A 27,523-nucleotide genomic window follows, 5' to 3' on the forward strand; every position below is an offset into this window, starting at 1 on the left:
AGTGTAATGAAACCCAGGAAAGTCATAAGAGTTAGCAACAGCAAATTGGAAAAGTACAGCTAACTTAGACGAGAACAGTTAAAACACGATGTCTTTGTTCAGCACTCTGTAGCCAAAAGCTGGTAGCTTCATCCCTTTTAATAGAAAGCTCTGTTGCAACTGGAGAACACTATTAGAACAAAGCTAAATAAACAGGATCTTGTTAGACTGTGGATGATGTTCCCACTGCTTTTAATAGGAGAAAGAAGTGGAAGCCAAGTTTGTTTCCACCCCTGTGGAACTAAAGGGTAATTGCTGCTAATTGCTAGCTGGGGAGACCTTAACTTCTCCTGGGAGAAGCTCTAGCTGGCTGTAGCTGCTCCTAATGAGCCCTCTTGGTTGCCCCTGAGTAGAGGGAGTTGAGGCCTTTGATCCAGTTGGCCCTTGATTAGAGTGGGTCAAGCACCCTGTGAGTCAGTACTAGGGACAGGCCTGTATGAAAGCCAGGCCTAGAGCACAGTGAACAGTGACCAGAAGCAGGAGTTTGTGTAGCAGTTTGCACAGCTGGATGCAAGAAGGCAACTTCAGTTTCCAATCTTACTAGTGTGCACTTCCTCAGACATGGTCATGACACTCCACAAAGCACATTTGCCTGTAGCTGTTGGAGTCACTGCATCAGGTGTGTCAGAAGCTTCAACCCAGACAGACCCTCTGACAGCAGATGCAGCTGTACAGGAGTGCTCGGGGCCTCTCTGTGGGGCCTGGGCTGAGTCCTGCAGCAGGTGTGCTGCTGTTGATGAGTTGTGTCATCACGTAAAGGAGTTATGGGAGGAAGTCAGTAGGCTGTGTGGCATCTGTGAAAATGGGCAGGAGATGGACAGGGTGTTCCCCGAGACCGTACTGCTCCAGGAGTCCCAGTGCCCCAGAGCAGAGGAGTTGGTGGAGGGCTCTGTGCCAAATGAAACAGTACATCACAACACTGTAGAAGAAGGCTGGAAACTGGCCGCTTCCGGTGGGAGGAGAAAGGCTCTTACTCCTCCTGAAGGCTTGCAATTGAGGAACAGGTATTGTGCCCCCCAGGCTGAGGAGGAGCTGGACATAGCTTCGAGGGAAGCAACTGGGCCAACAGACCCTGTGCCTTGTGGGAACACCTGAAAGAAGCAGTGAGTGATTGTTGTGGGTGACTCCATGCTGCAGGGGATGACGGCACCTATCTGCCAACCTGACCTCTTGTCTAGAGAGGTTTGCTGCCTGCCAGGGGCTCGAATAAAAGATGTCATGGTAATACTACCAAGGCTTGTCTGCATGTCAGACTATTACCCTCTGCTGCTCTTCCGTGTGGGTGCTAATGATACAAAGTACAAATTAGAAACCATCAAACTGAGCTCTGAGGATTGTGGTCAAGGGTTTGGGAGCCCAGGTCATTTTCTCCTCAGTCCTGCCAGTGAGGGGGGAGGATGGGAGGAGGAGTGGATGGATTTTCCAAATTAACAACTGGCTGCACCACTGATGTTGGCAAGAAGCTTTTGGTTTCTACGACCGTGAGACCCTGTCTGAAGATGGACAACTGATGGGGAGAGATGGGATCCACCTCACTAAGGAGGGCACGCTTGTCTCTGCCAACAGATTGGCCAGCCTGGTAAAGAGGAAGGATGAGAGAAGGGGAGAGTTATAGAGACAGGGTAGCCAACAAAATGTAGCTCAAGTTGGGATGCCTCCAGTGGGTGCATGTAGCCAAGAAGTGCATGTGGGGCATGACTATAGAAGGTCCTCCTGCACCCCTCCTGGGAAACATGCATGCTTGATTACCTCTCTGAAATGCCTGAGTACGAATGCGTGCAGCATGGGGAATAAACAGGAGGAACTGGAGATCTGTGTGCAGTCACAGGGCCACAATCTCATTGCAGTTACAGAGACATGGTGGGAGAGCTCACATGCCTGCAATGCTGTCCTGGATGGCTATGTGCTTTTTAGGAAAGGCAGGCCAGGAAGATGAGGCAGTGGAGTTGCTTTTCATGTGAGAGCGCAACCGGAATGTATCAAGCTCTGCGGAGGGGTGGATGAAGAGCAAGTGGAGAGCTTACGGGTAAGGATTAAAGGGCAGGCTAACGTGAGCGACACTACTATGGGTGTTTGCTACAGGCCGCCTGATCAGGAAGAGGGAGTCAATGAGGCCTTCTACAGACGACTGGAAGTAGCCTCACGATCACAGGCCCTGGTTCTCATGGGGGACTTCAACCACCCTGGTGTCTGCTGGAAAGACCACACAGCTGGGCACAAACAGTCCAGGAGGCTCCTGCAGAGCACTGATGATAACTTTTTGAACACAGGTGGTGGAGGAGCCAATGAGGAGAGGTGTGCTGCTGGACCTTGTACTACCAAACAAAGAAGGACTTGTTGGAGATGTGAAGGTTGGGGGCAGCCTTGGCTGCAGTGACCATGAGATGGTGGAGTTCAGGATGCTGCGTGCAAGAAGCAAGGCAATAAGTAGGATCATAACCCTGGACTTCAGGAGAGCAGACTTTGGCCTCTTCAGGTGCCTGCTTGGAGGAATCCTGTGGGTTAGGGCCCTAGAAGGAAGCGGGGCCCAAGGGAGCTGGTTAATATTCAAGCATCGCTTCCTCCAAGCTCAAGAGCTGAATAGGCAGCAGGGTGCCCTGGTGACAAAGGATACTGAGAAGTCAGTGTTACTGAACGACGCCTTTGCTCCAGTCTTTACGGCTAAGACCAGCCCTCAGGAATCACAGAGCCTGGAGATGAGAGTCTGGAGAAAGGAAGACTTCCCCTTGGTGGAGGAAGATTGGGTTAGAGACTATTTAGGCAAACTTGACACCCATTTATCCATGGGCCCTGATGGGATGCACACACAGGTGCTGAGGGAGCTGGCAGATATTATTACTAGGGCACTCGCTATCATTTTTGAAAGGTCATGGAGAACAGGAGAGGTGCCTGAGGACTGGAAGAAAACCAGTGTCTCTGCGATCTTCAAAAAGGGCAAGAAGGAGAACCCAGGGAACTACAGGCTGGTCAGCCTCACCTCCATCCCTGGAAAGGGGATGGAACAGCTTATCCCACATGTCATCTCTAAGCATGTGGAGGAAAAGAAGGTGATCAGGAGAAGTCAGCATGGATTCACCAAGGGGAAACCATGCTTAACCAACCTGACAGTCTTCTCTGATGGAATGGCTGGCTGGGTAGATGAGGGGAGAGCAGTGGATGTTGTCTGCCTTGACTTCAGCAAGGCTTTTGGCACTGTCTCCCATAACATTCTCATAGGTAAGCTCAGGGAGCGTGGGTTGGATGAGTGGACAGTGAGGTGGATTGAGAACTGGCTGGAAGGCAGAACCCAGAGAGCTGTGATCAGCTGTGTAGAGTCTAGTCAGAGGCTTGTAGGTAGCAGTGTCCCCCAGGGGTCAGTACTGGGTCCCATCTTCTTCAACTTATTCATCAATGACCTACCAAACTGGGAGGAGTGGCTGATACACCTGAGGGCTGTGCTGCCATACAGAGAGACCTGGACAGGCTGGAGAGTTGGGCAGAGATGAACCTCATGAGGTTCAACAAGCGCAAGGGCAGAGTCCTGCACCTAGGGAAAAATAACCCTAGGCACCAGTACAAGCAGGAGGCTGACCTTCTGGAGAGCAGCTCTGCAAAGAAAGACCTGGCAGTGCTGGTGGATGACAGGTTGACCATGAGCCAGCAGTGTGCTCCTGTGGCCAAGAAGACCAGTGGTCTCCCAGGCTGCATTGGGAAGAGTGTTGCCAGCAGGTCAAGGGAGGTGATCCTGCCCCTCTACTCAGCCCTGGGGAGGCCTCATCTCGAGTACTGCGTCCAGTTCTGGGCTCCCCAGGGCAAGAGAGACATGGAGCTACTGGAAAGAGTCCAGCACAGGGCTACAAAGATGATTAGGGGACTGGCGCACCTGCCCTGTGAGGAGCAGCTGCGAGAGCTGGGCCTCTTTAGCCTGGGGAAGAGAAGCCTGAGAGGGGATCTTATCAATGTGTACAAGTACCTGAAGGGAAGGTCAAGAGGATGGGGCCAGACTTTTTTCAGTGGTGCGAAGCGACAGGACAAGAGGCAACAGGCAGAAATTAAAGCACAGGAAGTTCCGCCTGAACATGAGGGGGAATTTCTTCCCTTTGAGAGTGACAGAGCACTGGCACAGGTTGCCCAGAGAGGTTGTGGAGTGTCCTTTTCTCAAGATATTCAAAACCCTCCTGTACGCAACCCTGTCTACCATGCTCTAGGTGACCCTGCTTGAGCAGAGGTGTTGGAGTAGATGATCTCGAGAAATCCCTTCCAACCTCAACCACTCTGTGAACGGTGTGGGTTTTTACCCAGCAATCACTGAGTAAAACACTTCAACTTCTTGTTACATCTCAATTTGAATGAACCAGTGCTAGTTGCTTTTTCGATCAATGTCCAAAAATCCCTGTATATCTTGCCATTGTGTCAAATAGAAATGTTTTTCACTTAACTTATTCAGAATGGAAATTATTTTGCCTTGAGGTATTTATTTAGTACCAAGCTAATGTAACACATGCTACTTTTTACAGAACTGTGCATTTTCCACCGGTGAGCAATGTACCAAAGAGTTTGGTCTGGAAGAGCTTAGAATTCTTTAACCATATACTTTCCATTCTCCCAGTTCAGGCTATTTACTTATTTTTTTTTTTTTTTGTCATGGAATAGTGTGTGTGTGTGTGTGTGTGTGTGTGTGAAAATTATGTGCATGTGTGTTTATACATATATTTCAATTGTGTTGTAAGGTATTCTGCCAAATTTCTTAACTTTTGCAACTTTCTTGCTTATTTTATCAAATTCAGGGGCTCTAGCCATTTAAGTTTTCTGTATTTGTATGGCACAATGCTTTTCAGAGCAGATGAAGATACACAGATCATGAGCTATTTTTGTACATTAAGAAATGTAATTGTGCTTTATCAAGCCCTACTAATGGTCTCGGAACAATTTGTATCTGGGGTTCACTCCCTGTCAGTTTTCTGGAGTGCACTGGAAAATGCAGTGCACTCGTGCAGGTTTTGGTGCTCACAACTTGGGCAGAGAGAGTTGGGGGCTGGGACACAGGAAGTGAAGTTAGTTGAATTTAAAACCGGAACTGGGACAGTGCAGCAAGTCAAAAACTGCAGCTAGCAATTGGTATTTAGGCAAAAAGTAGCAAGTTTTCCAGACGGAGCCCTGGTAGGCCTTTTAAGGTAAGAAAGCTGAGTGGGTTTTGAGAGTGGAAAGTGAGCAACAGCATCAAAGAAATGGTTGCTTGGTGGGTAGGCAAAGATAAATTCTTCTTGAGCCAGCATGTGCCACCTGATAGTGCTTGGCATTTACTTTTTAGTCTGTATTTTGCTTGTTGTTGCAGCTTTTGTGTTTAAGGCTCTAAAGAACCAAGTTTCCAAATTAATGAGTACAATTGTGCTAAGCAGTATCCTATGCTTGTGCTGTAGTGGATGCTGTCGGGAGGAAGAAGGGGACAAAATCAAAGGACTGAGGTGCTACTGGGTCTGATACTTCTCCTTATAACAGGTACTTGGAATCTTGAGGTGGGATAACAGGCTCTTGTTTGTCATGGTGCCCAGCATGCATGGTGTCTTGCCTGGCTTTGGGAAGTAGTTGGTCAAGGGTCATTTACAGCAGAATTTTAAACCCTAAACCCACTTGCATTTCAGATCACTGGAAGGGAAGGGGAGATTAAAGTTATTTTTAGATTGTGCTGTTTTGTCTGTATTAGTCTTCCTGCTTCCTCTGCTTTTATTTATGATTAGCTATATTCTGTTTGTCACAGGATTACTGTCAGTGTGTGCAAGCACGGCGGTTTACCTCACAGGCATGCTGTGTTCTGAAGTATGACACCTTTTTTTTTTTTTTTTTGATACAGCCCAGAGAAGGTCTAAAGATACACTCTTCCTGAAAATCTGCCTTGACCCTACATCCTCTCTTTCAGATTGCTAACCTGCTTTTGTTTTTAACAGAAAAAAACCTTGTCCCTGCTGTGCTCTTTCAGTTCCTGTTGTTTTTGCTCCCTGGTTATGTGGTGCTGATTCTCCTAACAGTTGTTAAGTGCAGCTTGAAACTCAGTGCAGTGAACTGGCAGGAGGTTTATTGCTTCAGGCAGCAGTGGTTATACAATTCCCTGTTCAGTGTAAACATTTTGCTTGCACAGCAAGCAACTGTCCTAGGTGCTTGGGGTTATTCTGGAGGCTGGTGAGGGACTGAGGGTTGGTGCTATGCTACTGAGACACACACAAAGAAGACATGCTGCTATATGGAGATCTAGCACAACTCTCTTCCCTCCTGTTGGGTTGTTCATGCATTTATGTGACGTTTGCAGTGATGTGGAACTGGGCTCAGTGGCCTACTGTGCCACCTTTGGTCTTTGCTATGCATACTGTTCAGCCTTTCTCTCTGTCCCAGTGAAAAGCTCCTTTGGGCTACAGTGATGAAGATCTGGGGCTTCTCAATGGCACAGGCAGTAATAGGAAGTGGGAAAGGAGAGCTTTGCTGAGAATGATTAATCCATTTTGTATGGGGAGGCAGGGCATGTAACATGACTTCCTTCTGTTTCTCATTTTGTAGAAGTGTTGTTTGGGAGGGGCTTTTTCATCAACTCTTTTTAAGGTCATCTTGAAAATGAAATGCAGGCGCTTTAGATTTCACGTTAGTTTCATTTAACTTCCTCTTCCTGAGCCCATCGCTTCCTTTAGGTCTCTTTGGGCGATTTGCGAAAGCTGTATGGCAGCTTCAGCCCTTTCTACCTTGCACACTTAATGATGATTAACCCTGTTTCTTGTTCATTTTTACTGTAAGACAGACATCAACACCATAGAGTATATCGTACTGATATTGTAAGACCAACATGCAGTTTTTCTCTGAATCTTCTCTAGTCTGCCTGGCAGTGATTAAAAGTTTGGAAAACAGACAAGAGAATTTAGGAGTTCAGCCTGGGATAAATCAGCATTGTATCATGGTGTCAATGCAAGCCATGGTCTCTGACAGCATGCTGTGATTGTGCTCAACAAAAGGCAAGAAAAAGCAAGTCTCTCAGAGCACAGAAAAGTAATAAATTGGAAAACCATAGTCTGATGGTTGGATGCTAGCATTAATTTACAATAAAGTAAGGTGTACATTTTAACCATGAGGTCAGTGTGTGTCAGGGCTGTGATTTACCCTTAAAAATGCTATGTTCTTTTCTGAAAGAGGTGTGGGTATTCAGGAGTAATTATTTGGTATACCTGGTGCTGTGTGAGAGATATGCAGAAATTTGTGCATGCTGGTGGCCTCCAAAGGATCTTTATGGCCTGAGTTATGCCATAACTACTGCAGTCTGATGTGACTATGGCACCTTGGTACCTATGGGCAGAGAGCCAGTGGTGCCCATGTACTGAGCCCTGGGTGATGCTGTGTCCTCTCTGCAGATGTGGAAAGCTGTCGTGGGACACAATGTGTCAGTGAAGGTTGAGTCTCAAGGAGATGACTGGGACACTGACCCTGATTTTGTGGTGAGTGCCTGGTGTGATAATTGATGTTTAACCGAGATAAGAATGGTGATGTGAAGGCTCAGTGGCCCACAGGGTTGGCCACATCTCACCAACCTCTCGTGAGGCAGCTGCAGAACTCAGGGAAACCTGTAAGAAGTGGGAGAATTTCCCCTGGGACACTCACCCATCTCCCAGGCACTGGCAATTCAGTGACTCCCTGAATATCCACATCACTGCACTTAATAGGCATCAATGGGCTTACTGTAAGGTAGTCTGTCTAAGCTATTTTTTGACTCCTATTTATATTTCATCTTTGGAACTTCCAGCCTCAGTGTATCCCATATCTGACTACATGTAGTATCACTAAAGGAATAGAGAAAGTTTAAACCTGCTGCCTGATAATGTCACTAAGTCCTCCCCACAGCTACTGTTACAAGAAACTGCATTTTTTTTCCCACGCTGTTCATAATTTTACAGGCTTCCAAAATTGTCCTTATTTGTCTCTTCAAAATGGAAGAATCCTGTGTTATTTAGGGTCACCCTGTAGAGATGCAGCTTCGTGCCTCTGGTTTACCTCGTTTTCTGTTCATATCTTCTTTTATTTTCTAGGCAAGATAATGAGAACATAAAAGTGCTCAGTCTGTGGGAGCTCCCTGGATTAAGACAATGTCATGATTTCTGTTTTCTGTTTAGTTTTCTATTCCTTTCCTAATAATTCACTTACAGTTCAGCTTTTTGGCCAATTCTATAATTCCTACTCTTTCCTGAATGATAACAACTATTTTGGAACTGTCATAGGGTAGATATAATAAGGATTTTTTTTTCCCCATATACCTTACCTTTGCACTTACTTTCATTGGCAATTTTACCACCTATTCACTTGGTATCACAAGATTTTTCTAAACTGCTTTGTCACCTTGTATTTGGTTAACCTAAATGATTTTTTTACTATCTCAAGATGCTAGTATCTCATTGTTTGTATCCTTTTCTAAACCTCTTTCTGGCTTCAAAGAATTCCGGGTGTGCGTTATGGCCGCAGGTCCCGGTGAGCTCTGCTGAGATTTTTGTTTTCCTTTCAAAGACAATTTATTAGTGAACAGCCCTTGTAGTGACACAGCTGGAGTCCTATGGTTGGAGGCTAAACATTGCCTACTCTGGCAATTCGAAGAAATTCTAGTTTGGGGGGAAAGGTCTCCCTCATACAGTCTCCAAATTGCTAATGTTCAAAAAAAAAAAAAACCACCGTCAAAATTGTCCCCCCCTCCCTTTTTTAAATCCATTTGATTCTTCTCATTCTGGTAGTATTTAAAAACAAGCCTGACCAGAATAAAATTTTGTATTTTTTATTATATTTTGCATTTTTTTTAGTTTTAACCTTATATTAAGAGTTTATTGATGGTTCAAATTACCAAATACATTTTCAGACCTAAAAAAAAAAAAAAAAAAAAAGTGCAGTCATAGTAAAATTGAAGCAGAATAGTTGACCTTGACTAAAATATTCATTTCAATACTTTTCTAGTATTGTTTTAAGCAATTAATTTTTACATTTTCATGTGCCAACTTTTCCTGAGGAAGAGGGAGGGAGCTTCCCACAGCCCCTGCAGTGCTCCGAGCCAAAGGGCCCTGCAGCCCCCAGCACTGCAGGGCCACAGCTGCCCTATGCTGCCACAGCTGCCCTGTGCTGCTGCAGCTGCCCAGCCTTGGTGGCAGGAGGCAGCTGCTTGAACCCCTGGAACCCTGGCCATCCCCACTGTGCCTTGCGTGGTCCCCCGGGCCCCAGGGCTGGCCCATCCCCTTCCCACCACAAAGGCCAGGCTGGGGCTGGCCCCATGGGGCCAGCAGGACTGGAGGTGGCACTGCAGAGAGCCCTGGTGCACAGGTGGTGGCGGGAGGCATGGGTGCTGGCAGTGCACGCAGAGCAGGGGGCTAGGTCTCTTCCAGAGAGGAAGCAGTGGCATCCTGGGGCATCCTGGGGTCTGGGCTGCTGTGGGTGGGTTACTGGCAGCTGCTGTTGGGATGGGGCGGCAGGCCTGCTTCTGGGGCCGGTGGACTGCTCACAGCTTGGGTTTGCTTTGCAGAATGACATCTCAGAGAAGGAGCAGCGATGGGGAGCCAAAACCATTGAGGGTTCCGGCCGCGCTGAGCACATCAAGTGAGTGCAGCTGGTGGGCCATGGACTGTCCTGGCCAGTACATGCCAAGAGCGGCCTGGCCCAGCCCGGCTCGACTCACTCGGCTTGGCCCAGCAGCACCACGGGAGCACGAGGCATGTCTGTGGCAGGCGCAGACTCTGGGCCCCTGTGGCTCTGATGAGGCCTGTGGTTCGGGGAGTGCAGACATGTGGGGGGGCTGTTGCCATGATGACATCTAATGACAGGAAATAGAAGTGGTTTTGCTTGCAAACTGAAATCAGCCAAATAAGGGCTTTTGCAAAGCGGAGTCAGGGCAGAGGAGGAGCGGTGCCTGGAGGGGCTCCTTGCCCTGCCCTGCCTACTCCCACCAGCTCTCTCTCCCAGGGCTCCCAGTGGGTCCTTCAGATGCAGTGAGGCCATCGGTGCTGTCTGATTGCATTAGTGGAGACTGCATGGTGGCTGCCTGCAGCAACTCTCTTGGGATGTATTTCTGGCCCAGGAAGGTGGAGGGTTCACTCCATGGTGGGCAGCCCCCTGGAGCTGTGCTGCAGCTCTACATCTGGCTGCCCTTATCCACTGCCCACTCTGGCTCTGCCAGCTGCAGCCTGGGTTGGATGGCTGCTGCCATATTGGCTCTTGGTTTGAAAAGCTGGTTTTGCACTAAAAGGCAAAATTCACAGACTCTTCATGATGCTGCAAGGGGTTAACTTTGAAGGACCTCCAGAGAGTGGTTAACAGGAGGGGATGTGCCTGTTCTGCTGTGGCAAGGATCTTCTGCTCTTTCCCTGTCCAAAGCTGCCCCTATCCAGTAGCTCCCTGGGGACACCCCAGTGCTATCCTGTGCAGTGTTTCTGTAGCACACAGAAAAAGGAAAACATAGGCCCCCATGAAAGAGGGGGTGTAGCCTTACCATGGTGCAGCAGCTGTAGGTATGGGACTGCTCCAGACAGCGGCCCAGCTGTGGGCAAGTAGTGGCTGCTGGTGGCAGGTTTACATCCTGCTCTGCACAGGACTCTGGCTGGCATTGCAGCTCAGGAGTGCGCTAGCCAACTGCACAGGTCTGCAGACCCCCACAGTGACTTGACCTGGTCCTCTCTTTCTTGCCAGCATCCACCAGCTGAGGAACAAGGTGTCAGAGGAACATGAGGTCATCAAGAAGAAGGAGCTGGAAACTGGCCCCAAGGCCTCCTATGGCTATGGGGGGAAATTTGGAACAGAGCAGGACCGGATGGACAAGGTAATAGTTGTAGAGGGCTTTCCTGGGTTCAGTGGAAAAGTCTTTGTTTTGTAAAGGAGAGAGTGTCCCTGTCTTCTGGCCTGATTCTGACAGGAGGGAATGGAGAGCTAGTATGGCTCCACAGATTTGCACATCTTGCTCACCCGTAGTTTGTCTCCAGAATCTCTTTGAATCTCTTTGAAATTTGTGCAGTTTGCTTGTATAGCTTCCCTGCAACACTCCTCTTAGCTGAATTAGGCACTGTGAAGAAGGACTTTCTGCTGCATGTTTTGAATATACTGCATAAAAATTAAATATGGTGCCCCCTCTACTTTTGCTTAGAGAAATAATGAATAATAATCCTATACTCACATTCTTCATTACAGATCTCTGTCCTGTCTCCTCAAGATGAAGCCCTAGTCTACATACTCTGTTTTCGTATGGAATCTGTTTTATATTCTCTGATAATCTTTGTCACACTTCTGTCTGTACCTTTCTGCTTTTAATACCTTTTTTTCAAAGATGAAGTAAAAAGACTGCAATAGTATTCAACACAGGAGGGGCAATGTGTGTATGCATTATACCAGGATGGCAGGGTGAAAAAGAGAGACTTCTAGGAGGTCAAAGTGAGTAACCATGATCTGGCTCTTCTGCAGGAGCAGAGCAAGGATGCTTTTGCTAAGCAGCTTCATCCTGTCTTATCACAGATGTTGCTATGATTTAGTCTCTGGCCTTTCTACTGAGGAATCTGTGTGAGTCATAGAATCATAGAATCAGTAAGGTTGGAAGGGACCTCTGGAGATCATCTAGTCCAACCTCCCTGCTCAGCAGGGTCACCTAGAGCATGGTAGACAGGGTTGCATCCAGGCAGGCCTTGAAGATCTCCAGAGAAAGAGACTCCACAACCTCTCTGAGCAACCTGTGCCAATGCTCTGTCACTCTCACAGGGAAGAAATTCCCTCTCACGTTCAGGCGGAACTTCCTGTGCTTCAATTTCTGCCCATTGCCTCTTGTCCTGTCACATGGGACAACTGGAAAGAGTTTGTCCCCGTTCCCTTGACACCCTCCCTTCAGGTACTTGTACACATTGATAAGATCCCCCCTCAGGCTTCTCTTCCCCAGGCTAAAGAGGCCCAGCTCTCGCAGCTGTTCCTCACAGGGCAGGTGCTCCAGCCCTCTGATCATCTTTGTAGCCCTATGCTGGACTCTTTCCAGTAGCTCCATGTCTCTCTTGCCCTGGGGAGCCCAGAACTGGACGCAGTACTCGAGATGAGTCCTCCCTAGGGCTGAGTAGAGGGGCAGGATCACCTCCCTTGACCTGCTGGCAACACTCTTCCCAATGCAGCCCGGGAGACCGCTGGCCTTCTTGGCCACAAGGGCACATTGCTGGCTCATGGTCAACCTGTCATCCACCAGCATTGCCAGGTCTTTCTTTGCAGAGCTGCTCTCCAGAGGGTCAGCCCCCAGCTTGTACTGGTGCCTAGGGTTATTTTTCCCTAGGACTCTGCCCTTGCGCTTGTTGAACCTCATGAAGTTCCTCTCCGCCCAACTCTCCAGCCTGTCCAGGTCTCTCTGTATGGCAGCACAGCCCTCTGGTGTGTCAGCCACTCCTCCCAGCTTGATCCAGATCATCAGCAAACTTGCTGAGGATGCACTCTGTCCCCTCATCCAGGTCGTTGTTGAAGAAGTTGAACAGGATGGGACCCAGTACTGAGCCCTGGGGGACGTCACTAGCCACAGGCCTCCAACTAGACTCTGTGCCACTCATGACAACCCTCTGAGCTCTGCCTTCCAGCCAGTTCTCAATCCACCTCACTGTCCACTTGTCTAACGCACACTTCCTGAGCTTCTCTAGGAGGATGTTATGGGAGACGGTGTCAAAAGCCTTGCTGAAGTCAAGGTACACAACGTCCACTGCTCTCCCCTCATCTACCCAGCCAGCCATTCCATCAGAGAAGGCTATCAGGTTGGTTAAGCAGGATTTCCCCTTGGAGAATCCATGCTGACTTCTCCTGATCATCTTCTTTTCCTCCATATGCGTGGAGATGACATCCAGAATGAGCTGTTCCATTCGCTTTCCAGGGATGGAGGTGAGGCTGACTGGCCTATAGTTGTCTGGGTCCTCCTTCTTGCCTTTTTGGAAGACTGGAGTGACATTGACTTTCTTCCAGTCCTCAGGCACCTCTCCAGTTCTCCAGGACCTTTCAAAGATGATGGAGAGCAGCTTGACAACAGCATCCCTCGGTACCCGTGGGTGCATCCCATCTGGGCCCATGGATTTGTGGATGTTTAGCCTGCCCAGAAGGTCTCTGAAATCCTATCCTCCTCAACCAAAGGAAAGTCTTCTGTTCTCTAGGCTTTCTCCCTCACGACCAGGCTCCAGGATTCCTGAGGGCTGCCCTTAGCAGTGAAGACTGAAGCAAAGAAGGCATTCAGTAATTCTGCCCTCTCTGTGTCTTTTGTCACCAGGACCCCCACCCCATTCAGTAGCGGGCCCACATTTTCCCTAGTCCTCCTCTTGCTGCCAATGTATTTGAAGAAGCCCTTCCTGTTGTCCTTGACATCCCTTGCCAGACTCAGTTCCAGCTGGGCCTTAGCCTTCCTCACAGCATCTCTACATGCTCTGACAGCATTCCTATAATTCTCCCAAGTAGCCTGTCCCCTCTTCCACAGTCTGTGTACTTTCTTCTTCTGTCTGAATTTGGCCAAGAGCTTCTTGCTCACCCATGCAGGCCTCCTGCCCCTTTTTGCTGCACTTCTTACTCATAGGGATGCACTGCTCTTGAGCTTGGAGGAAGTGATGTTTGAATACTAGCCAGCTCTCCTGGACCCCCCTTCCTTCTAGGGCCTTAACCCATGAGACTCCACCAATTAGGTCTCTGAAGAGCCCAGGGTGAATTCCTGGCCATGCTATCTCCTGCCAGGGAGCATGGACCCCTGGCATGTCCCCTTCTCAGGTAAAGGGTGATCCCAGCCAGGTCTGTTTTCTGTATCTGAGAGTGAGGTTCAACGAACTGCCACTGGGCAGCATGCACCAAAGCAGGTGCCTGTGGGTTTTTGGCTGTGTGTCTGTCTGCACTTTTCTTCTAGGATTCCCCTGTGATTATTCTTAACTCGAATTCACTGGCATTTGGGAGCAGCAGATACTGTAGCCTAATGTCTGCTTAGTAAGTTGACAGAACTGTAGGGATGCTTGTGTGGGATGACTGCCCTCAAAGCTGCCTCACAGATCTCAAATCAGAGCTGGTGCTAGCTGAGGCAACATGGATGGTTTGGACCTGTCTCCTGGTGGCTGGAAGTATCTGGAAGCAGTACAGGTTTCTGTGTGGTGCCTATTACTCTGGCCACCCTGCTGGCGCAAGTGTTGGGGCTCATGTCGTGCTTTCTCTCTCTTCAGTGTGCAGTGGGACATGAGTATGTTGCTGATGTTGGGAAGCATTCCTCGCAGACAGATGCAGCCCAGGGATTTGGGGGGAAGTATGGAGTCCAGCATGACCGAGCTGACAAGGTAGGTTGGACAGGGTCCTGGAAGTGTATCCTTGTGGTTTGTGCTCAGTGCTGTCTCTGAAACACTGTGCTGTTCAGGATTTTTCAAAGTACTAATGAGTGCAGGTCTAGGGAGACCACACATTATGGTCTCCACTGAAACACACAGCTCACTCCTTATGTGCAAGATGATGACTGATGGTGAATCGTGTTGAACTCATGCAGATTAGCTCTCTGGTTTGCATATGGTGCCGTGCACTGTACTGTGCGTTTCTGACCTGGACACCATTGTCCTTGAGGTTGTGGTGTTTCTCGTCTCCAAAACCGTGTCACGCTATGCACAGTGACTGCTTGTGGTAGGACTGAACAGGGACTGCAAGACTGCATTCTCCTATGCACTGCCTGGTTCCTATGGCTGCCCAGCTGCCTCACCTGTAGCTAGGGCCGCTGGACTGGTGGGCAGGGTTTAAGGTTGGGACTGTGGATCCCCTTACCTGGAGTGCATGGTCTTGCAGAGGGGTTGCCTGTTCCTGGGCATGCTGCCATGTGGACAACAGGGAATGGTGTGAGAGGATGTCGGGGGAGGGAGTGGGAGAGGGGGTTGCAGCCAAGCAGTAGCCACGCACCTGCGTATTACTGCACAGGTTGTGGAGCAAGGTCCTAGTCAGCCCCCCTGGCTCTGGAGGAGGATGAATGAGGCCCAGTTTGGCCATCAGAATGACCGATGTTCCTCCTCTTCTTATTCCAGTCAGCGCTGGGGTTTGAATACAAGGGTGAGGTGGAGAAACACTCATCCCAGAAAGGTAAGTCCATGGACACATATCATCACTCAACACTTTGCCCATCTTCTCTCATGCTCATCTTTATCTTTGCTCATCTTTTCCTTATGTCCTGTGCTATCTGCTTTGGCACAGCCTCCTGCGTTTTCTCTCTCCTACTCATCACTTATTTTAAGTTTGTTTTCCTGGTCCATTGCCCTCATGGACCCATTCTCTGCTGTTCTGTCACCACGTTTCTACTGTGCATCCCTCTTGCTTTTGTATTTTCCCATGCTGGGACTGGGTCATGGCTGAGGGGAGAGAACTGCTTTCCCTTGGTAGATGGCAGAAAAAGGAGAAAAGAGTGTTGAATCTTGTAATCCCTTTCCTCTATATGTCTTACTAAGCAACTGCTCCATAGTAAACCCCAGCACAGTATGATGTTAGAACAGTTTTCTGAAAAAATAGCAAGTAAGAAAAAGCTGAAAAACAGATAGGGAAACAAAAGTCTCTACAGCACCAGAACTTTTGCAGAATACTGGAGAAGATTTAACCAAACTTTCACACGTACATACAAGCAGCTATATTCAGCAAGAAAAGAGATTTAAAATACTGTTTTCTGGAATACTGCAAGAACTGAAACTAAAGTTATTTTAAATTTTCCACAACCAAGACAGGATGAGAGGACAAGGTCTGTTACTCTTTTAGATAAATGTGAGGCATGCTGCATTCCCAAGAAGAAAACTGGATTATGTTCATTTCAGAGGAAGCTATAAAAGAAGAGAGAATTTTTGGAGATATTCTTAATGGGTCATGTGCAATTATGATTCATTAACACATTCCTGTTTAAGAGATCAGATAGGATCGTAGAATTGTAGATATAGAAATAGAAATTTGTCAGGCTGTGTAAAATCTCATAAATCACTCAGGACAGAATGGAAATTTCAGAAGTAAGGGAAGGTATGACTACACTGAACTTTAGTAGAAATCAAAGCAATTTCTAGAAATTGGAGGTTTTAACAATTACTATCTTATTCATCTTCAGTTGACTGAGCAGGAGTGAATATTATTCTGAGTGCCATTCTTGAGTCCAGAATACTTTTGTGCTGATTTCTCAAGAGCAAGATCTTCATGGATCAATAAGGCTGAATTTACTAGAGGGGCCACAACTCATTCCTGTGAAAGGCAGACCTGTAAGAACTGGACTGGGGACTAAAAGAAGGTAACTGATTTTCTCCTGCTGAAGAATAGGATTTGGAAGTGGAGCTGAAGGAGTATGTGTCTGAAAGGAAAGAGGCCCTGTAGAGCCAGCAGCTAGTATAGAGTCTGAAATGTCTTAGGACATCAGCTAAAAATAACTTGGTAGTCCTTAGAGGATAACTGAATACAACTGAAGTAGTTAATACACTGCTACTTTAGAGGATGTGAACCTTTGCTTCAACATCCAGAGTTAGCATTTGCCTTGTAAATGTTGAGATTCCATTGTAGCAGATATAAGCCATACAGCAAAAGTTTGCCATTTCTCCTGTACTTTCAAGGTCTCAATACACTTATTCAGAGGCCTTTTCAGAGACTGGCAAGAAATCCTTGCTCTGGAGGTGCGTGGATGGGTAGATACCTGGACCTCCCATGCCCAAGTCTTCTCTTAGCTTTGCCTCTTTAGACAGCTGAGCTCCCACCGTCTCCTCAACCGTCCTTGGCATGTTGCTGACCTTTCTTACCCTCTCTGGCTGTGTGTCTTCTGCTGCCTGTGGCCCTTGGGCTCTCTTGCTGCCACAGCCCATGCTTGCCCTCTGCATGCCTTCCCATGGACACTTATCCTTGATAGTCCTCGCAGTACTCCTTGCTCTCCATGCTATCTCCTACAAATTCCTGTTTATTCTGGTGTCATCCATTATCCCTCCTCCTCCTTCCTGGTGCTCTTTCCCAGTGCTACTCCCCTTCTCCATCTCTGTCTTTCATCAGCTTCATGCCTGGGGTAACACCTCATTCCATGCATCTCCTCAGATTACTCCAAGGGCTTTGGTGGCCGTTATGGTGTGGAGAGGGACAAGGTGGACAAAGCAGCAGTGGGATTTGACTACAAGAGCCAGGTGGAGAAGCATGACTCTCAAAAAGGTGAGCTGAGGGAACCCATTGCAGTGAACACTGTTGCGATTGGGGTCTGGGACTGTGCCCCGCTGGAGCATGGAGTGCTGTGCTTTGAGCTTGCTGCTTGACTGGGAAAATGCAGTGGGTGCCCATTGCCTGCAAGATGATGGGGGCAGACATGGAAAGCGTGGAGCAGCGACAGGCAGCAGACTAATACCCCTGCAAGGTTGCTGGAAAAGTTCAGTCTGAACGAAGAGAAACAGCAGGTTTCTTTGGGGACAGGGATCTCCTGGGCAGCATATCTCTAAAGGAGGAGTGGATGGGAAGCCAAGGCAGGTGTTGATGGCTGATGATGTGTTTCAAGGAGGAGGGAGAGCTGTTGCTGCAGCCATTGTTGGGGAAGTCTGTCTTTTCTCTGTGTCCATTCCTCATCTCTCTCTGAGTCCTAAACAGAAATAACCATCTCCTCTGTGAAAATGGCCTGACCTCCCGATGCTGCTACTTTTATGTTTCTCTCCCTTGTCTCTCCTTCATGCTGTGATCTGGATCCCCATGGCTGCAGACTATTCTGTGGGCTTTGGTGGGAAGTTTGGGGTCCAGCGGGATCGTCAGGACAAGAGTGCCCTTGGCTGGGAGCACCAGGAAGATGTGCAGCCCCATGCGTCCCAGACAGGTAGGGAAATGCTACCAGAGGGGGAGGCACGATCTCCTTGGAGCAGGCACAGCTCTGGAGCTACCAGCTATGGAGATACATCTGTGGAAAAACAAATGTGAGCAGCATATTGTGGAGCTGCAGGCAGCTGAAACACTGTGAACCCCTAAGCACAGGGGTAAACTCTACCAAAGAAGAGGGCTCAGATACAGCACTCCTGAATCAATGAGGGGGTATTGAATGCAAGCCCCTGAATTGTGCTGTTCAAGCTATGATGCACGTTCTTTGTCAGGCATGTTGCTGATCATAAACTCACACAAAAAGTAAGCACGTGAGAAGGAGGCAAATCAGGTTCCAGGAATGGTTTGAATACTGTTAGCACTGTTTGTCCAGCTTTAGTGAAAAAGGCCACTTTGCATTCAAGTGACATGACTGGCTTTTTGCCCCGGGGTCTTGGAAGAAGATTTTGCCAGGGTACATCACCACACACCGTGCACTTCACTCAAAAGTTTGGAAGATTAGTCCTTACAGTTACTTTCTAGAGCATCTTGCCTCCATTATCTGTACTTTATTTAGCGCAGCATGTGACACTCCGCTCCTGATGGAGTGATAAAATGCAGCTAGCCCACAGATGTACTTTTCAATTCAAGGCAAAGCTAATTCATATCACTAGTCACAGCCCACTGAAGTCAGATGCATATAGAATATAAAATACTATCAATAGTTTCACTTTTTCCATACAGACTATGCCAAAGGGTTTGGAGGCCGTTATGGGGTCCAGAAGGACAGAGTGGATAAGGTAAGTTTGCATGCAGTAGCCTGCAATTTCCTCCTCATGGCCACTAATCTTTGCATGACTGCAAGAGAAAAGACTTCTGAGAGAGGGAGAGAGAGGGAAGATCCCACTGCTCAGTGCGCAACTATTGCAGGAGCGAGGGAACTGGTCCAGTGTAAATGCCCAGAGGGTGCAGAGCAGTTCAGCTTGAGGAGACCAGAATGCAAGGAAGAAAGAGATTTTTTTTTTCCGCATTCTCAGCTCCTTTTACTCAGACTGAACAGTCATAGATCTGCTTTGCCCTGGCATTGGATTTGATAGTTTAACTGTGAGCGGAGCCAGAGTAGTGAAGTGCTTTCTGCTGAACTCAGACAAGTGAACTAATCAACAATGTGCATACATGTGACTGGTCTTTTTATCCCCACTCTGTCATCTCTCAGTTTTCCTATGCTTATACTTCCTCCTCATCTGCTTGTGCTCCTCCCTTTCTTTAACCTTGTCTCCTCCCAAATAAACCAACCCCAGCTGCTTTTTCCCTATTGCTCTTACTTTTGCTATATCTGTACACAGATTTGGTGTTTGTGTTGTCTTGGACTTCTGTGCTATTACTGGTGTAGGGCCAGCCTTGCCAGATTCCACTCCCCTAAAGGACCCCAGCAATCCCTTCAATTATCTGTGAAGCTTGGCTGTCTCTCATCATTACCCTTAACCACCTCCGAATTCTGTTATTCCTCACAGCACTGTCTGCAACTCTTGTCCCACTCTTATTTGTTATGTTCAGCATGTCCAGGAGTTTTTCATGGTCTGTTCTGTTAGCTAGATCTCGGTCAGGGCTCAGTCGCCTGCTTGCATACCTTAACAAATACCAGAGCAGTTGGGGTTGGCAGGGCCAAACCTTGCATGAGAGGAACTCATCCAGTTTGCTGCTTTGTTTCCTGTCTGGGCTGGATCCAGGCAAAGGCTTATCTACGGTTTAAAAGCAGACTCAGATACTTGAGTTAATTTTTTGCTTTGTCAAGCTACCCTGCAAATTTGCTTAGAAAAGAGGGCGGTTGGTCATCAGCCATATGCCAGTGGATGATGATCTGCAAGGATGGGCATAGCCAAATGAGAATCCTGTAAGGTGGGAGGCTTTGGGACATTTGAAGGAGGAAGGATTTTTTTTTTTTTCCATGAACCATGGTTTGGCTGTTGGGCACAGTGTTGTGCCAGGTGCAGTACAGATATCTGACCCACACAGCCTATAGTTAGGAGCTGGACAAAGTAGATGAGGACCTTTTTTCAGGGCCATGAGCAAGGAAGGAAATAAACACATACCTGTAGCAATCCAGCATGTTCTCTTCAGTGCTGTGTATGTGGGCTGTGCCAGTAGTGGAATGGGAACAGCATCCTGCCCATGGGACAGTCACACATTAAGGAAAGGATTAGCATGGTCTGTGAATTTAACAAAAGCTAATGGAGGTGCAATGCCAAAATCCAGGACATTGTGTATGTGAGAGAAAAAGCATATAAAATTAGATGAGCACTTGTGAAAAAGTCAGCAGGTGTGGGTCATTTTGAGGAGCAGGCTGTACATGGATGCAGAGGAAGGGTAAGGAATTCCTGATCAACTCAAAGTGGCATATGAGTTTATTTTGAGAGTACTGAAGCAAAATCAAAGATGACAAAATTAAGGCTGGTCAGGTGGGTACTTAAGTTCTTGATTGCCTGGTTTTCAGGCACTGGAGTAACGCTGAATTCATTGCTGCAGCTTAGGGCATAATATACCCTAGGCAATTTGAATTCCCCGTTGTCAAATTTTTGAATACTTAGTCTGAGATTCAGCTCTCACACTACAACTCCTAATTTTAAATGCTATCATGTAAACTTGTCTGTGCTGTGGTATGTGGAGACGTGGTCCAAGTGTTCAGCAGAGCCTGAAGTGCTGTTTACCTGCTCAGGTGGGTTTACTTTAGGGTGAGCTGAGCTGCTCTCTGGGCTCCACTGACTGTAGCAGGAGCTCAGACACTCAATCCATTTGGTGACACCTGTATGTACAAAAATAAATGTAGCTGTATTCCTCTGAAAGTTGCATCTCACCTGCAGTTTCCTTTTACTGTCTCCTTTTTGTGTGAAATAGCTTTTTTGTAGAAATAGACCAGCAAGCATTAGCATTTGTCATTTAGGTTTATGCTTGAGGCAGTGCAGTGGTAGGTAAAGACTAGCCTTGAAGTTTTTGTCTTTCTTTCTCTCTCTGCATGGCTAGAATAGGATTTATGAGTGTGCATTGAAAATATGTGCTAGTAGAGCCTGTGGGAAAAGTCACAGATACGGTGGGAAGGCACAACCCCCTCAAACAACTGACCTTGAAGTTTAATGTCTGGTAGTAACTGCAAATATGTATGGAAAAAAACCACCCTCAATCTCATCCTCTTTTTGCTACAACTGCCCCCATCAATGCTATTACCAGTTCGGCCATCTCTTCACACCCTGTAAGGCCAGCAGTACCTCAGTGTTCATGTACACAATTTCTCCTTGATGTATTCCAGCTTTTGCTCCTGCGTACACATACTGCAGGCAGTGGTCCCCTGGAGGGCCATATAGTTTTCATGGTTATATAGCCATAACTTTTCACCTGATGGGGCTGTGCTTCCACATCCCATACCTCCAGGAGCACAGGGGATGGATCTGGCACAGCTAGTACATCAGGTTCCTGGACCTCAGGGAAAGGTGGACTGGCAGGCACATCCCCAGTCCCTCATTGCTTTCCCTGTGAATGCTCTTGCCGTGAGCCTTCCTGCTCTTCACAGCAATCCTCTTGCCACTATCCAGCCTCCTCTGCTTAGCTCCATATGGCCTCTTTGGCTCTTGAAATATCTCCTCTTTACAGGAACAGCCTTTGTCTTCAGCTGGAAGTCTGGAAAGGAGAGCAGGACTACAGCCAACAGCCTCCCTTCCCACAAGACTGTGGCAGTTTTACCAAGGAGGACACACCTGGGGACAAAGCTGTGACTTGCTTGCAGACCAGCAGGCAAACTGAGCTGAAGTCTCAGCACTGGCCTTACCTAACAGGCTGCACACTTTGCTTCCTCTTTCAGAGTGCTGCTGGGTTTAATGAAATGGCAGCTCCAACGTCCTCATATGAGAAGACAAGACCAGTGGAGGCAGGTGAGATGCCTGAGTACCGGCCTTGGGCTGAGTGAGAAATTATAGGTTCCACTCCACCCCCCCAACTTAGTGGCATGCTGGTGGCTGTATGGGAGAGGGGGAGATGGAGAAGGTGGCTGGAGGCTGGAGAAGATGGTTTTACCACAGGTTTGTCTGGGAGAGGCAGAGGCCTGGGTTTGCTCAGGACATGTTTGGGGGCAGGGGGATGCGATGCGTTGGGGAGGCTTGGGCAGCTTTCTACTCCACAGCAGCTTCCAGTGGTGCCAGCAGCCTGCGGTCACAGTTTGAAAACATGGCTAAATTGGCGGATGAAGAGAGCAGAAGGCTGATGGAAGAGGAACAGAGGAGGCAGCAGGCTCGAGAGCACCAGGTCTTTCGGCAGCAGGTGAGCCATAGGCATCTTCCTATGCCCTTCAAGACTTGCAAAGCAGACCTTTCCTCAGGGGCGCATAGGTCCATCTCCTTCTATTTAGTCTGTTTTTGGTGACCTCTTGCCCAGATCATCTCCCTGTAACTGCCAGGGAATGACCTTGAACGCCCTGGCTGGCATTGGATTATGCCTCTTTTGGCATGCAGACCAGAACCTGTCTGTAACTCATGATGATCCAGTGTGGTTTAGCATAGGCTCCTTCTTGCCTTTAGTGCTTGGTAAATGCAGGGCAAACACAATATCCCCAGTATCCTTATTCCAGCAGTGTGCATTCAGGGTTTTCTGAGGAGGTAGTATCCAAACCCTCATGTTTACAAGACCTCCTTCTGCTTTGTGGTGTTGCTGCATTTGATGTATGGATAGGATTTCTCCAGTAAAGCACATCCCTTATACCCTCCATTCCCTTCTTGAGGCCACTTCCTGCAGACCACATAGTAGTTACAGTCCTGTTAGTGTCCAGTTCCTAGGGCAGGTTTGTGGGAGCTAGAATAGGTTTCAGCAGGAAGAGATGTTGACTTGTCTTAGGATTGCCCTGTGAGGAATGGGAATGGGCATTACTCTGGGCATTGCTCGATGCTCTTGATGACTTTTCTCCACCAGGAAATCCAACAGAGAGAGGACAAGGACCACACAGAAGCAGCCCCTGCCGTCATTCCAGCAAGGGTCACTGGGAGAGCTGAAACAGATAGGCCTGTGTCAGGGGGAGAGCAGGTGCCAAGGCAGGCTAGATTGGCTGGGAAGGGGAGCACAGAGAAGGAACTGAATTGCCTGGGGTGGTGGTGAGCTGTGCTTCACGGGGCAGCTGCATGGGCAGAAACAGGGCACAATCACTGCATGAGAGAGGTTTGGGAAGGAATGGGGTAGGTGAAAATTTGGGGATGGGATGACATACTCATGCACAGCACCTTACACTATGCAGATGGACTCTTGAAGGGGGTCAGTACAGTGGTGGTACAGTGAGCTGTAGCTATGTATGTGGGATAAGTCTAAACATGAGTGATGAGTAGCAGCAATGATGCACATATGCTGTACTGGTAGAGACATCAGGAGTGTAGACGTTTTGTTATGTATTGACTTTGGCTGGGGTTTTAAATGCCACCAGTATTTACAAGCCCCTCTGGGCTTCTGGTTTTCTAGTTTCAGGAACTCCCAGCTTCTGAGCTGGTCTGTGGTTTTGTTTGCTGGGAGAGAGCAGCAAGGGTAGCAGTGAGCTGAGAAGGCAGAGACATGAGGATCTCCTTTCCCTCCGTGGCTTCACAGTGCTTCCAGGTGCTGTTTCAGCCCAGAAATCATGATTGAGCTGTTCCTTCGTCATGCAGAGAATGATACTCCGTTTGTTTCGTGGTAGCTCTAAAGGCATCTGCAAGGAAGCAGGCTCCCTTGCATTGGGCACTGTGCAGCCACAGGAGAGCTGCCTGCAGTGGATAGGTTGTGGGTGACTTTCCTGTCACTTTCTCACTTCACAGCAGAAGGCAGAAGTGGAGGATGAGGAAATGCCACCCACATTGCCACCAAGACCAGCAGGTCTGGGTGAGGAACTGTGCAAGTCCCCCAGCCAGGATCAGCCCATCTACAGTGTGAGTTTGGATGGCGAGGACTATGAGGAGGTGCCAGAGCCCTCCGACTACTGTGACAGTACCAGCTTGGGTGCTGACTATGAAGAGCTGCCAGAGCCTTTAGGAAAGCCAGCTGTCATCTATGACCATGGAGAGGATGGAGGTGAGGACTATGAGGAGATCCTCCCCGAGGAGCCCAGCCAGAGCCAGCCCTGCATGGGTGAGTACTGAGGGAAGAGCCTGTGTCTTGGGGAGCTCATTTTCTGTCTGCTCTGCAGTAGCTGTATGGGACAGACTGCGGATGGATTTTGTATCCTGAAGTCTGCCATTGTCAGGGTAGCAGGCTACACTGATGGAGACTTGTGCTTTTACCGCCCGCTTGCCCTGCTCTAAGGTGCTACACCAACTGCACTGAGTCCTGGCCGAGATGATGGATATCTCCACTGGAGCAAGGTTCAGGCAGTCAGACAGGAGGGCTGCTGTGGCCTCTGAAGAAGCTACACTTGGACTGATGCTCTTTTCCTTGAAGCAATGTTTCCTAGGAAGCAACTGCCAGTCCTGCACTGGGGTCTAGGCGCGCCCTGTTAATTCAGCGTGTTGTTCAAAACCCTAGTGTGAGACCTGCTCTGGCAGTGACCCCTGGGATGAGAGAAGTGCAGGGATTAGGGCAGGTGTCCTCCAGCCAGTGAACAAATTGCACAGACTGTTGTTGAGGTTTCCATCACAACCTCACTGGTACTGTGGGTGAAAAAGAGGGAGGTTGGAGTCAAGTCCAGCCTTTTTCTTGGGAGGTAGAACATGAAGTATCAAGACAGCCTGTCCCATCCTCTTTCCCCAAAGAAGTGGAGGCAAGTCACACCTTGCTTTGAGCCATGATACACATCTCCCTGCTGACAGGGTTTGGATGTGGTCCACCCTAAGCCTAACAACTGACAGGCAGGTAGCACAGACCAAATCTATGTGATTGCTGCCAGCCTCTTTCTCACCTGTCTGTCCTGTCTTCTTCAGGGAAAATGGACAGCGTTTATGAGGTGGAGAGTCCTGGGACCTGTGCAGTGGCTCTCTATGATTACCAAGGAGGTGAGTCTGTCATCCAGGGTGTAGAAAAAACAATCAGCCTGCCAAGAGAGGCACTGGGAGCTGGCCTCAGGGGTGGGAGAGATGGTGACACCATTGGTGGTGGTAGAAAGATTTCAACTTGATTGTTTAAACTAAGGTTGTTCTTCCTCCTGGAAGGCTGAATGAGACATAGCTTGGGAACATACAAGTTTCATCTTTCATCTGTGAAGTCTTAAATCTTCCCTCTGCTATATATATAGTGGTTTCAGGGAGAGAGGTTGGATGAGATGCACTTTGAGTCCTATCAGCCTGACCATTCTGTATTCCCCTTGTGTGGGTGGATGGGGGTGGGTGTGCATGCGTGCCTGCAAAACCAGCTCTCTCAGAGGTTATTCTTACCCCTTCTCTTGCTTATGTACTTTTGGACTATGTCTGTTTTTCTAATCAATTTTGCAGATGGAGATGATGAGATTTCTTTTGATCCTGATGACACAATCACACACATTGAAATGGTAGATGAAGGCTGGTGGCGGGGACAGTGCCGGGGCAAAGTAGGCCTCTTTCCAGCAAATTATGTGAAGCTTCTGCAATGAGATCAGCATTGTCTGAGCACCTCCTTTAAAACTTTTGCTTTTCTCTGCTTCATCCTTTTACATGTTGTTAGTTTAATTTGGCTTATCCTGGCGTGCCTACATGGGAGAAGTACCAATGAGAAAACTGGCAGTGTTTGATGGAATGTTTTGGCCTCTGCCCTAGGTGGGTTCTGGTTCCCATCTGGTCCTGTAAGATAAGATGGTTTGAAGTGTGTGTGGTTGAAATATATGACATCTTTTCTCTCTAGACTATTCTATTTTCACATATCAACGTATCAACTAGCAGGCTTGCAGGGGAAGTGTGTTCATTCCTGTTCGCAACAGGGGAATTCACAGACTAGAAACACCAGCTCTAATCTAGTTGAAGCAAAAGGGACATGAGTATGGGACCTTTTTCTTTTAAGCTGTCATTTGTCAACCACATCTGAGAACCTGTCTTTGCTCTTGGGACTCAGTCCAGAAGTTACAGCTGGAAGTAGAATAAGGGATGCTGTCCTAGGCCATGGCCCTGGACCTCCTCTTACTCAGGGGCCAAGGAAAGCAGTGTGAAGGCTGAAGTCATCTTCGATTCTAAGAAGGATTTCCACATACAGGATAGACCATGTTTGCAGTGTGGAATAGAGAAACATGAGCCTTGTCTATCTGGGCAGATTTCAGGACTGGGACCTGGGAACATCTCATGCTCACAGTGAACTTTGCTAAGTTTTCCTGCATACATACACAAGCTTGGCTGTATTGAACTGTCCCATAAAACAGGAGAGGTGTGTGCTAGCTCACTGAAAATAAAGGACAGTCTTGCTAAAGTAGCAGATGACTTGTCTGATGTTCCTCTGTGTGTTAAGAATATTGTTGCTCAGGGATGTGTCATTTCTGGGGTGAACTTCAAAACCGGGGGGATGTAAATTATTTCCTGAGAAAAATGATCCTCAAAAGTCTGTCTTGGAACAAGATTAAAATGTCAAAAGGCTTTACTTAACAAGAAGTATGTTAAAAGACATCCTGGTCCCTGTGTAGGGATCGCATTGTAGAGGAATATTCTGTTAGTGAAATCTTTTCAATCTAGCAAATCATAGAATCACAGAGTCATTGAGGTTGGAAGGGAATGCTGGAGATCATCTAGTCCAAACCCCCTGCTCAAGCAGGGTCACCTAAAGCAAATTTCCAAGGACTGCATCCAGGCAGATTTTGAATATCTCCAGAGAAGGAGACCCCACAACCTCTCTGGGCAACCTGTTCCAGTGCTCTGTCACTCTCACAGGGAAGAAATTCCCTCTCACCTTCAGGTGGAACTTCCTGTGCTTCAATTTCTGCCCATTGCCTCTTGTCCTGTCACATGGGACAACTGGAAAGAGTTTGTCCCCGTCCCCTTGACACCCTCCCTTCAGGTACTTGTACACATTGATAAGATCCCCCCTCAGGCTTCTCTTCCCCAGGCTGAAGAGGCCCAGCTCTCGCAGCCGTTCCTCGTAGGGCAGGTGCTCCAGCCCTCTGATCATCTTTGTAGCCCTACGCTGGACTCTCTCCAGTAGCTCCATGTCTCTCTTGTCCTGGGGAGCCCAGAACTGGACGCAGTACTTGAGATGAGTCCTCCCCAGGGCTGAGTAGAGGGGCAGGATCACCTCCCTCGACCTGCTGGCAACAGTCTGCCTAATGCACCCCAAGATACCATTGGCTTTCTTGGCTACAGGGGCACGTCTCCTTCTCTGGAGATCTTCAAGGCCCGCCTGAATGCAACCCTGTCTAACACGCTCTAGGTGACCCTGCTGAGCAGGGAGGTTGGACTAGGTGATCTCCAGAGGTCCCTTCCAACCTTACTGATTCTATGATGATCAGGAGTGTTCAAAAATGTGTCTAAATACCCATTCTGGAAAGAGGGGGCAGAGACCAAGGTGGATGTTGCTGCTTCTGGCTACTGTCTTTCTCTGGCAAGGAGCTCCCTCCATCTCTCTATGCCATTGCAGCTCTAGGGGATTGAGCTGCTCAACCCCTGGTTGTGGTGTTGCATCAGCAGGTCCTGTGCTGAGCTTAGGATGTGATACATTTAAAATAAAGGCATGATTCTGGGATTATAAGCTTGTTCTCAGCGTGATTTTGCCATTCTGCCATCAGTCATGTGCCAAAGGTTAGATGAGTGATGGTGATGTGCTTGCAAGCATCCCC

The 27,523-nt window shown here is 48.2% G+C and overlaps 1 protein-coding gene across 2 annotated transcripts; it reads left to right on the forward strand.

The window, feature by feature from the left end:
• The first annotated feature begins 5,072 nt into the window (after window positions 1-5,072).
• LOC134148424 (hematopoietic lineage cell-specific protein-like) lies at window positions 5,073-26,146 on the forward strand. Of its 2 annotated transcripts, XM_062590490.1 has the most exons (15): window positions 5,073-5,192; window positions 7,407-7,490; window positions 9,548-9,621; window positions 10,708-10,837; window positions 14,214-14,324; window positions 15,051-15,105; window positions 17,068-17,178; window positions 17,714-17,824; window positions 18,547-18,602; window positions 21,656-21,725; window positions 21,974-22,110; window positions 22,756-22,866; window positions 23,622-23,931; window positions 24,720-24,791; window positions 25,227-26,146. In XM_062590490.1, the coding sequence occupies exons 2-15, from the start codon at window positions 7,407-7,409 to the stop codon at window positions 25,361-25,363; spliced, it is 1,569 nt and encodes a 522-aa protein (XP_062446474.1). In that variant the 5' UTR covers window positions 5,073-5,192; the 3' UTR covers window positions 25,364-26,146. The 2 variants fall into 2 exon arrangements, with proteins under 2 accessions (XP_062446474.1, XP_062446570.1); XM_062590586.1 differs by lacking the exon at window positions 22,756-22,866.
• The last annotated feature ends 1,377 nt before the right edge of the window (window positions 26,147-27,523 follow it).

Source organism: Rhea pennata, chromosome 1 (assembly GCF_028389875.1).
Source record: "Rhea pennata isolate bPtePen1 chromosome 1, bPtePen1.pri, whole genome shotgun sequence".
Taxonomy (NCBI): Eukaryota; Metazoa; Chordata; class Aves; order Rheiformes; family Rheidae; genus Rhea; species Rhea pennata.

Excerpts from the sequence above, each read along its gene's own strand:
- LOC134148424 (XM_062590490.1), top strand. The coding sequence starts at position 7,407 with ATGTGGAAAGCTGTCGTGGGACACAATGTGTCAGTGAAGGTTGAGTCT. Across the intron at positions 22,111-22,755 it reads ACCAGGTCTTTCGGCAGCAG|GAAATCCAACAGAGAGAGGA; the intron begins GTGAGCCATAGG and ends TTTCTCCACCAG. Across the intron at positions 24,792-25,226 it reads TCTCTATGATTACCAAGGAG|ATGGAGATGATGAGATTTCT; the intron begins GTGAGTCTGTCA and ends TCAATTTTGCAG.